Source organism: Diabrotica undecimpunctata, chromosome 4 (assembly GCF_040954645.1).
Source record: "Diabrotica undecimpunctata isolate CICGRU chromosome 4, icDiaUnde3, whole genome shotgun sequence".
Classification (NCBI taxonomy): domain Eukaryota; kingdom Metazoa; phylum Arthropoda; class Insecta; order Coleoptera; family Chrysomelidae; genus Diabrotica; species Diabrotica undecimpunctata.
This window is the reverse complement of record NC_092806.1, coordinates 91,004,803-91,017,581: the sequence shown is the minus strand read 5'-3', so window position 1 is coordinate 91,017,581 and position 12,779 is coordinate 91,004,803. Positions and strand designations below refer to the sequence as shown.

The 12,779-nt window shown below is 33.0% G+C and overlaps 1 protein-coding gene across 4 annotated transcripts in view; it reads right to left on the bottom strand.

The window, feature by feature from the left end:
• The window catches only part of LOC140439760 (peroxidase-like), a 489,498-nt gene that overhangs the window by 141,425 nt on the left and 335,294 nt on the right, over window positions 1–12,779 (bottom strand). For all 4 annotated transcript variants that reach the window (XM_072529901.1, XM_072529899.1, XM_072529900.1 and 1 more), the window contains one exon: window positions 8,857–9,052. In XM_072529901.1, the coding sequence (XP_072386002.1) occupies window positions 8,857–9,052 (196 nt within the window). The remainder of the gene's footprint in view (window positions 1–8,856; window positions 9,053–12,779) is intronic.

The following is a 12,779-nucleotide window of genomic DNA, read 5'->3' as shown; positions in this document are numbered from 1 at the left end:
GAGTGGTATTTGTTAATCTAAATGCCGCTTATAAATAGTTATTTAAATAACTTATAAAATATTTAGTTATAAATTAGTCAGCCAAATTCAGGGAATATTAAGACTCACATCCATACATAAGCTCTACAATATTGTAGCTATCAATCCACCTAATATCCGGAGATAAGTAGCTAGAGAGCAAAAAAACAAAGTCCAGATTCGTCCCGATATACAAACAAAAATAAGCTGCTCCTCGCCATCTGATCCCTCGAACGGAACTTCCTTATGGTAGTTATCTTCCTTAAATCTGCCAGGAGGACTCTTGCCTGCAAACACCGGTTAACTTGTGTGCATGTGGGGTGGTACAAGACTTATCACACTTTCTTAGTTAACTTTACCGTTCAAATCGCTCTTTTTGAAGGGACAAGGTTTATTTATGTGAACTGAACACGTAAAGTACAGTCAGTAAGCTATTACTTATAAAGATCATTGCAAATTTGACACTAACTCCACTTATATTGAATACATATTACCCCCATATTACCCCTAAATACGAGATAAAACATTCAGAAATATGTAATATTGGTGAAGTGGTATAATTCATGTTAGAAAAATTAATCATTCTTCCCTTTTTTGTGCACTACTACCCATTTTAACAAAAAAATATCTACTCGTATTTTAGCACTTAAATATTTATTTTGAGATAACCTTCTATCCAAAATTAAAAAATAGAATAATAAGAAATAGAATCCAGAAAAACATAAAATAATAAAATAGAAGAAATAAAATAATAAAAAAGCTGTATATAAGATATCATGAAACAATGGATGAAATAAAAGAAGTTCTTATTAACCGGATTCTTAAATAAAACGTATAAAGACATACTCACGTTAACAAAATACATTAGGAAATTTTCGCATATGAAAAAACACATCCAACTTGGTAATGGAACCCTTTTGTATCTATAAATCTATTTTTAGAAAAGCACGTACCTACCAAAAACAGGTATTTGGTAGTACACATATCTGTTACATACTGTAATGCGTATGAATGATAACAAAAGTAAGGAGTCTATATGAACCGTTTAGAATATACGCTGGAAATAAACGGCTTAATACCATAGTTGCCAAACTATCAGAGCTTACTTAAACCGATATACGTATGGTTCCAATATACACGGAACAAGATCTGAACGACCCCTATAATATATACACGTGAACTAAGCGATATACATTCATGATACAGGGGTACTTAGGGGCTCCACAAAATTTTTAAAAATTGTGAAACTATACATGTTGACGAATCGACAGAGCCAATATTATGGAATGGTCAAGTGAGCTCCGTATATCAGTCGCCACTTGACCACGGAGCTCACTTGAACCTGAATTTTAACATGGGCGGAGTCCACTTTATGCCGTAGATATATATATATATATATATATATATATATATATATATATATATATATATATATATATATATATATATATATGTATATATATATGTATATATATATATGTATATATATATATATATATATATATATATATGTATATATATATATATATATATATATATATATATATATATATATATATATATATAATATATATATATATATATTATAATAAAAATAATAAAAAATATATAAAGAATTAAAAAATAAAAAGGAAGATGTAAACCTCCGAGATGTTGAATCGGGTTATCTCTTAGTGCAGGAAAAAAAATGAATAAATAAAGAATTAAAAAATAAGTTGTAATTTATTAAAAATTACACCTTAGATTGTACGGATGATTGTATGTTTATTCCTCTGATCGTAAAAATTGTTTGTCTTTAAATTTGTCTGGCTAATTGGCTCGGCCAAGGCCACCAAACTAAAATAAAAAAAAAATAAAAAACTTAAAGCAACGCACCTACCAGAGAAGAATCATAAAATAATGGAAAATCGACAGACCGGACAAAATTTAGCAATTTCCTATAAGAAAAATTATTTAATGTTATCAACGATAGTTACGACAAATTATTGGAAGATATAAACAAAGCAGCTACCGTAGCTATACCAAAAAAGGGCGCAATAAATCATTTACTTGAACAAAATGCAAACCATGATAGTATAATGGCTGCGAAAATGCGGTAACGAAACGCAAACAGTTATTTAGTAAGTATAAAGAGAAACCAAATTTGGATAACCTTAATAAATATCAAATTCAAGATGCAATCGGTAAAAGAATTACAAATTAAGTAAAAAGTCTAGTTGGAAATCATATTGCCAAAGTTTGAACAAAAATACTCCAATGAAAGACTTCTGGGCTAAATTAAATAGGTTCAAAAACAGAAAACAAAACGAAAAACCAAGAAAATTCAACAATTATTATTCAAATGAACATATGCTAAATAAACCTTTTACAATGAAAGAGTTACAACAAGCTTGTAAAAACAGAAATAATACGTCTCCTGGAATAGACAATATCCATTACCCAATGATTGCTGAAATCCCAGTTTTAACTAAGCATATCTATATATATATATATATATATATATATATATATATATATATATAAATATATATATATATATATATATATATATATATATATATATATATATATATATATATATAGTAGCTGGATTGACTGCAGGGTTGAAAGTGACGAGGAAATTTCGATCAGAATAGAACTCGCACGGAAAAACTTTATTAACTGGCGTTCTGTATTATGCAGTAGAAGTCTGTCGTTGACCACACGTCTAAGAGTATTGAAAGGCTACGTCTGGTCCACTTTGTTCTATGGATGTGAAACCTGGACAACAAAAATAAAAAATCTTAACAAATTAGAAGCGTTTGAGTTATGGTGTTGCCGTCGCATGCTCAGAATTCCGTGGACAGCACACATATCTAACGAACGGGTGCTAGAGAATGTGCAAAAAGAGCGAGCATTGATCAACATCATCAAAATGAGAAAGGTCCAATACTTCGGTCATATAATGAGAGGACCTAAATATCGCTTACTCCGGTTAATCATTCAGGGCAAAATCGAAGGAAAACGTTGGGTCGGAAGAAAACAACTGTCCTGGCTGCGTAACATTAGACAATGGACAGGTCGAATGGTCGAGGAACTGTTTCATCTAGCTGCCGACCGAGAATCATTTCATCAGCTTGTCAATATGACTATAGCCAACCCTTGAATACAAGCACGGCACACAAAGAAGAAGATATATATATATATATATATATATATATATATATATATATATATATATATATATATATATATATTGTGATGATGTATTATTTGTGAATGATGAGCAATGAGTGTTTTTTAATATATATATATATATATATATATATATATATATATATATATATATATATATATATATATATATATATATAATATATATATATATATATATATATATATATATATATATATATATATATATAGGTTTTTTATCGCGGTTCTCAAAGAATTAGTTTGTAAGCACTTTTTTAAATTATCTTTATTATATCTATTATGAAACACACATATATATCTAACATAACCAATGCAAAATTTAAAATAAACTATCTTTAAATTGAAATTCTTATGAAACTAATTAAATTATATAGACAATGTAAAATTTAAACAAACTATCTTTAAAATTGAAATAATTATGACACTAACTAAATTATATTAACAAAATATTGTACCTTTCTTTCACTGAATGCCTAAATGAAAATGTTCTCCAAAATAAAAATTTTAATCACCACTCAATGTCTTCGTTCTCAGCCTCGGTTATCCTTGTTTTTGTGAAATTCCTTTTTCCTATTATCAGCTTCCACCAATTTAAAATATTTTTCTTCTTAATAGCATTTATATTTATTCTTCTTTTCAATATACCAATATCCAATCACCAAATATATTATATAATTTTAATTTTCAATTAATACTCTTCCATTATCCAATCACCATTTATACATAACATCATTTTTAATCTTCAATAATATTTTCTTTATACTGTTTCTTAATCTTCATTTAACTCACTATATTGAACATCTGTACCTTCTGACTGACTCTCTTGAAACTTATTGAACAACTAACTCTAACTAACTTTCTTACTAACTGGACTGGCCATTTTGAATCCAAATCACCGTGTATTTATACCTTTTCAATCTTCCAGAACCATCTGGGAAGAAATCCTATTCGATTTGTTCCATTTCCTCCATATCTGAATTTTCTGGAATGGTCCATTTCGCAAACAGGCTATCTTCTGTGATCTAGAGAATTCTTTACTTTTCTATCGAGAATATTATCGACATTTAGGCTTTTCAGATCAGAATAAAAACTTAAATCAGTAACTATATTTATTTTAAACTAACACATAACCCTATTTCACATTCGCAAATTATTAATTTCTCTAACTGTCATTTATTCCGAGTAGGTATATTTGGTTGCCTAATCACATGGCTCACTTAAATATATTTATAATATTATAATTATTAAAATAAAACTTTTTACACTTATTATATGCTAATTTCTTAAAAATACCCTCATATAAATAATTTTTATAAAATTCTCTAGTGTATAACTTATAAATTATTTTTTTTTAAACAATATCATTTCAATATATATATATATATATATATATATATATATATATATATATATATATATATATAAGTATATATATAACTAGGGGCTGGAAAAAATGTTTAATAATACCTATTCCTAAACCTAATAAACCTAAAGATTCCCCGACTCATACAGACCTATTTCATTGGGATCTTGTGTCATGAAATCTTATGAACGACTTATTAAAAATAGGTTAAAACACTGGCTGGAAAAAATCAGTTATTACCAACAGTCCAGTATGCATTCAGAAGAGGACGCTCGACTCAAAAAGTTACAGCATCATTGGTTACTGATGTGCAATTAGCATTTACTCGAAACCATTCAGTATCCTGCTTATTTTTAGACATTAAGGGAACTTATGATGTAGTTAATCTAAACATATTAACAAATAAATTATATGCCATAGGAATTGCAGAAGGTGTTATTGCGAACCTAATGAAATTGTACCGAGATAGAAAAGTGCATCTAAAAATTATTGGAATGATGCCTAAATCAACATCAATTGGATTGCCACAAGGTAGCATCCTTACTCCATTATTATTTATGTTATACAGTGCGGATCCTACCAGTTCTATGACTGAAGAAACCAGATTACTTCAATACGCAGACGACTTTTGCATTTATATGGAAAATAAAACGATCGAAGCTTCCATCAATGCATTAAAAAACGCCACGAAAAAATTGTTAAATAGTCGCAAAGCAATGGATTCTGCATCTCTCAAGAAAAATCAGTCATGTGTTCATTTACAAGAAGACGATATCAGCCACCAAACCAAATTAATATAGGACCATTGACATTTCCATACAAAACATCAGTTAAATACCTTGGCATAATTTTAAACCAGAAGCTCTCTTGAAAAGAACATATTCATCACTTGTCAAAAAAATGTGAAAACGCAATATTGTACTAAGAGCTTTTCGTCACACATAGTGGGGAGCAGACCCAAATACGTTCAGTGATAGACTACGGATGTATCTTATATGGAAATGGAAATTAAACTCAACTGGAGATATTGGAAAAAATAAAAAATGTGTTTACGACTTTGTCTTGGATGTTTAAAAAGCACGCCAACAAATATTTGGAAATCGAACAGCAGAGCCTCCTTTGTATCTTGGACGACAATTTTTGTGTGATTGTTTATGTCAAAACTACTAACACAAACAAGATCTGACAAAATACAGGAACTCAATTCCAAAATAAATAGTCTCTTCTAGCGACGTAAAAATCATCCAAAAGTGATAAACAGTTATCAGTACCTAATTCAATTTAGTAGCAAGTTTTACAGAAATTACATTCTTCCCTCCTATAATTATGATTATAACCTATTAGACTTACATATCCCTTACTACTATTTAAATATTGAATCACATGTAAATACATTTAATATAAATGCGTTTATTAACCAAACAATTCTAAAAAGATGGCCCGAGTCAGATTGTATTTATACAGATGGATACAAATTTGAAGAATCTACTGGATGCGCTTTTTACCATTCAAATCAAAATATATCTAAAAAATTCAAACTTCCAAGTCAAATGTCTATTTACACTGCAGAGCTCATCGAAATTCTTCAGGCTTTGAGGTATATTAATGTCCATTACAAGAGTAAGTTTGTTATATTAACAGATAGCAAAAGTTCGGTAAAAAAAATAATACAAACTAAATTAACAAGCTCTTCATCAGTAGTGATAAGAATGTTAAAAGCGGTCCAGTCACTTACGAATAAAGCTTAACAAATTTCTTTGGTTTGGATTAAGGCCCATTATGGAATTAACGGAAATGAAATAGTGGATAGACTAGCAAAGGATGCTACTACAAAAGGGGAAACGATAGAAGAACCATTAATGCCAGTCACTGATCTACGATAATGGTTTAAGAAAAAACAAATGAAACAGTGGCAACAGGAATATGACATCTCATTGAAAGGTATAAGATTTCATGTTCCAACCAAAAATTCATAGAAAACCGTGGTTTTACGGTAATACAAATCGGCACTTCATTAAGACCTTAAACCGAGCAAGGAACTAACACGGTTTATATCCATCCCTCAAAAATAAATTAGGGTGGGTCAATTCTCAAAACTGCACTTGCGGAGAGTTGGGTACATTAGAACATGTGATTTTTGATTGTGCAAACTTTCAGATGCTAAACCAAACGCTATACAAAAATTTATAAACAGCATGAGCTACTCTCTCCACCAATTTAAATGCCATTCTATATACACGTAATATAAATTTTTACAAATATGTTTATAACCATCTAAAAAATATGAAAATTGATATTTAAAAAAAAACAAAAAAAATTTAAAAAAATATTAAAAAAGAATAAGAATAAAATAATTATATAAAATAAAAAAAATAAATAAAAAAAATAGATAAAAAAAAATACATATACAGTCCATCTAATTTACTTACCGTTACACGTCATTATCATTGACAGAGATCGAAATTGACATACTTGCCAAAGTATAAAAAATCCTGAATCCATTTTAAATCAAAAAGGTCTCATAATTATTGCAAAAGTGGATTATACAACAAAACAAATTAATATTTAATGTAAATAAATAGAAACAAAACAAGAGGTAAAAAAGAATCTTGTTAAAAACAGTTTGAGCCGCTTGTATGCGTCGTATAAAGATGTTAAATGGAATACTTAAACAAAAACAACACTTTTTTCATTACTTATTAATATTAGTCAACACAGGAACTGTCAAATAAGTGTTACCAATTTATGCCAAAATATCACTTTCGTTCGATTACAGTTACAGTGTGTTCCAAACAAATGTTCTTTATAAAAACGCTTTCTAATGCATTTATACAAATTAAATGAAATATATTGTCTATTTTTTTAAGTTAACATTAATAGAAATCTTTAAATAATATTTCTACGCGTATACAATAAAATATGTCTAGTCACTGTAATGCCAGTGTACTCGGCAAAGTGATTCTAAAAAAGAACACACCTACCCCCTAAATATTTCGTGTTGGTATCATGTGACCTCACGGGCTATGACGCGGATGAGGTGCAACGGTAAGTAAATTAGATGAAGTATATGAAAAACAAAATACAAAGAGGGCTTAAACCTTAGAGGTGTTGGATCGGGTTTAGGTCTTAGCGCTGAGGAAAAAAAATTTACATATAGTTAGTATTAGTAATTAGTTTTAGCATTAATTATTAGTTATTATTAATATTTATTAAAATATAATGCATCTCAACTAAAGCTAGGAGATTGTATCTATCGAAATGGTAATTTTAATAAAATTTTGAGCTGGCCAATTGGTCTAAACCAAGGGCATTAATCTAAACACACATACACACAAATTAATTATTTCAGATTATTTGATTTAACGAAACGTGTCGTCAAGGTGTCTCCTTTGCCTTTTGGCGAAAGGTCAAAAAGCAAACATGAAAATGTGAGGTTCTGTTTTTCTGTGGTATGTTTAAGTATATATTGTATTTATATGGGATTAAACCACATTTAATTGTCATACAACTTACATTTTACATTTGTTTTTGACGCTTCGATTTCCACTCCAGAACTCTATTTCCATAAAGTTTATTTTAAAATAAAGTAGTTATTTTAACCTATAGTTATTTGACCGTTAACTTACTTGGTCTTGATCTTGTAGGCAAATGTTTTGAGTTAAAATGCGAGACATTTCTATTCGAATTGCCATTACGCTTGGCTACATATAGTATAAATACAAGGAAAATTAAACAAAATTCATTGAAAAACACTATAAAATCCGCTTCATAGTCCCGATCTATCGTCGTGTGATTACCATATGTTTGGACTACACAAAGAAGAACTGAGGGGTCATCACTTTGACGACGACGATAGTGTAGACAAGTTCATACTTAATACGTTCCAGACACGACTAGAATTATTTGATAATGAAATTAGATTGGGTGAGAAAATATTTCACTAAAAGAGTGGATTATATAGAAACAAGTTGTATTTAAAATTTTATTTACGCTACTAATATATGCTGTAAAGCAAAAGTCTGGTTCATATTAATTTCGCCTTCAAATTAAAAATTTCAAACCATAACTTTCAAGTTATTCAGCACAGTGACTAGGCTATTATTAAGCCGTAAAAAATACATGTGAATCCATAATTTGTCTATTAAGTTATTCGGTAGCTCAATGTCTTGAGAACACTTATATTTGTGATATTAAACGGTAAAAGGAATAGTTTTAATTTAAATTTTGATTGATATTGTTAAAATTATTGACGGTAGTGCTTAATATAAATCCACACTTACCAGCCAGATAACAAGCTTCGTTAGGATTTTGAATGGTACATATTCCTGAAGCGTTTAAAGATCTAGGTGGCCATTCTTGACCGTTTCTGACGTCCACTCTTAATCGACCCCCTTGGAATTGTCTGACTTGTTGATTGACTTGATCGGTATTTCCGTAAACAATAGAAAGGTCCAAATAGTGATTTACTGCAGTGAGCTGAAATAAATATTAAAGGTAAATTTTTTAAAAATTGATTTAAACAATCAAATCAAAATCGGGCGATGAGAAATTCTAAGGTCTAACTATGGTATAAGTCATAAAAGTTAAGTTTAAACTCAAATTATTCAAAAATAACAAACAATGTATTTGAGATTTTTAATTTACAAATATTCTTTCACATTTAAGGCTATGATACCAATAATATTATTACTTACTTATTAATAAATTAATAAATACCGCAACTATTCAGTAAGATCAGCGACAGCCGCTGAACAGTACAGACGTGCGAGAAGCCGAGCGAAGACACCGCCTAGGAGCTGCGGCGTTTGCTAAGAGGCAAAAGCCTACGCTGCAACTAGGTTAGCCGGGGAGATTTGTTTTTTAAATCAAATTTTCACGGAGGCCAAAATTGAAGCGTAGGCAAGTGAAGAAGCATACGGGCTTTTAGCCCGTCGGGATACTCCCTGTGCCACCGTTTGGGATGACACTGTGGGATATAGTTCTTTAGAAATCTATATCTGGCAGACACGGCCCCAAGGTCAGGGAGGTAAGAAACGCAAGAGGATACCGCTCTAGTTCTGCCTAGAGTGTGAAAAACCGCGTAAGAGGTCACTGGGTGGCACCCAGAAACCGTGCTGGCAACGGGCCAGACGGATGACAAAAAAGCCCTCTTTCACATTAAGATATCCGTCCCCCAAAATGGATCGCTCTCGATCTCCAAATGACAGAAAGGCAGCCCCAGTCCCACCCCATATGGTTACAGTGAGAGGAAACTCCACTGTAACATCCACGATGCACTACCCCCAATGGACGATGACAGCGCTAACTACGAGGTGTTCAAAGATCTACCGATAGACGAGGAAAAGCCAGACAATGAAGGGGAATTTAAACGTCCCAAGAACAAGAAGAAGAGGACAAAAGAGAGAGCGGAGGGAAACCGCGAAGTAGAACCGATAACCACTGACGAAGACATACATAAAAGACAAACACAAAAAAGCACCAGGCAAAGGAGTAGCGAGGACGAAAAGTCGGAGCTACTAACACTCAGGATGTTACTAAAGGAAAAAGATGCTGAAATAGCATCTTTACGAAAGAAGATAGAAGAGCTCCAAGACACAATGGTAGCCTCTTAGAAGTCCATCATCGAGCATATGGACAAAAAGTTCAATCAACTAAACCCAACAAATCCCGAGGATAACCTGGAAAACCAGGCACAGAAAAATAAAAAAGAAGACAACCTGAAAAATCAGGAAAAATCTGAAGAAAACCTGAAAACTCAAGGAAAAAAGAAGCCAAAGAACACGGGAGCCATCCCAAAAAATCCACAAACCGAAGCTACGGGAACAATCCCAAAAAACACTCAAAAGGAAGAAAAACCAACAAAGGGAAGAAAAGAAGATTTCCCACCACTCACCCCTCCGAAGCAACATCAGAAAGGTGAAGCAAAGGCCGATCGGCGTCCTCCGTCTCCGTCGCAGATGGACATTGAAGAAGCACCCAAGAAAACTTGGGTGAAACCACCTGTAATTAAATTACAGAGTGTTAAATACACGGGTGCAATACTAAGTATTGCACAGAAACAGCAAGTAATCACAGCAAACAAGCTGTCGAGAAGTAGCAGGGAAACCCTCATCCAAGCCAAGAACCCTGAGGATTACCGATCATTGAAGCAATTCAATGCTCAATATTCAATTCTCAATAAAAATCATTGAGAAATTCAATGAAGAAAATCCAATACAATGGATTGTATTCCCTCTAGAAGAGGACATTAAACCAAGGATGGTTTTGAGAGGGTTACCGCCAACAACGAACACGACTGAGATGTTCGAGGCTATCAGGGACGAATATAAAATAGAAGTGGTGTCGATAAAGAACATGACGTCAAGGAAGAGCGACAGGAGACACTTACCAATGTTTGTCATGACGGTGGAGAGGGAGGACACCGAAAAGCTAAAAAGCATCACTAACCTGATGCACATGAAAATTAAAATCGAGGACTTAAGAAATGCAACGGGGCCCACTCAGTGCTTCAACTGCCAGGGATACCATCACGCGCAGAGAGCGTGTTTTAAAGCACCTCGCTGCGTAAAATGTGGTGAGGAACATTCCAGAAAAAGCTGCCAAATGTCCAAAGACCAAAAGGCAAAATGTGCAAAACACCCAGCCAACTTCAGGGGATGCCCAAGATGCCCTACATGGGGGCACCAACAGCAGCCCCAACAAGGCCACAAATCACTCCCGGCGGCCCCTCATACGCCCAGGCAGCAAAAGCCCAAGAAAAGGAAAATACCATCCTTATCCCAAGGCAACATCAAGACGGCCTAGTTAACTCTGTGAAAGAGTTATTAACTAGAGTAGTCAACGAAGCGATAGCAGACATAAAGCTAGCACTGAACTAGTGCAAGCAAATAGGGGATACTTGAGGATAGGCTCCTGGAATCCAGGAGGCGTAAGAACCAACCAAAATATACTGGACGAACTGGTCAATAGATACGAAATGAATGTCGTTGCAATACAAGAAACGAAACTTACAAACAACATAAATATAAAATTTCCAGGATACGACATATATAGGATCGACAACACAGCAAGATCAGGTGGCACAGCAATCTTAGTGAAAAAAGGCATAGAGCATATCAGATTAATAACACCGCAACTAAACACTATGAAAGCAACAACTGTAAGAATAAAAATGAGGCAAGGAGAAGTCAACATTACCTCCGCCTACGCGAGACCACAAGATCTACTGATCGACGACGACCTGAACACGTTCTTAAATAACGAACCCTCAATAATAATAGGAGATCTAAACGCAAGATCCCCTAATTGGAACGACAGAGCTATGAACAGAAATGGAAGACTACTAAATACATACATCGAAAATAACGAAGACATTATGGCAATGGGCCCTACAGACCCTACACACTATCCAGGAAACGGACTTCCTACACACATAGATATAGTAGTAGCAAAAAATCTAGGACTACAAACAGAACTACAAACGTTAAACGAAGGCACAACCGACCACAATCCCATCCTATTGGAACTAGGAACGTGGGAGGAAAAAAGCACAATCAGAAGAATTAAAAAGAAAACAAAATGGACAAACTTTAAGAGACTCGTGAGCACTGGAATAAACATAGTTTCAGTGATAGAAACCCCACGAGAAATGGAAGATAAAGTCCTAGAGTTGGAAAACATCATCCAACAAGCGCTCAGAAACAGCACTACAGAAGAGGAAGTAGAAATGCATTCTGGAAGATTTAAGGATATACCACAAGTAATAAAAGACTTGATAAGGGAAAAGAACAGAGCAAAGCAGACAGCAAGAAGGACAAGGAATCAGGCAGACAAAAACAGATCAAATAGACTAAACAGAGAGGTCAAAACAGCACTACAACAACACCGTAGTGAAAGCTGGGAAAATCACATAAGAGATATGGAAGAACAAGGACCACACATGCAAAATCTCTGGAGACTCCAGAGGATATTGAGAACCGACAGAAAACCAATCCCCCCATTACACGGGGAAAATGGAATCGTATACACCATAGAGGAAAAAGCAGAGGTAATGAGGAGTACTCTCGAAAGAAAGTGTACATTAAATTACCATCCAGACAAAGACATCGACTTTATAGAAGAAGTCGAAAGACAAAGAGAAAGATCTGATAATCCAAACGAAATTATCCCTCCCACAACACCAGAGTAGATAAACGAACTAATT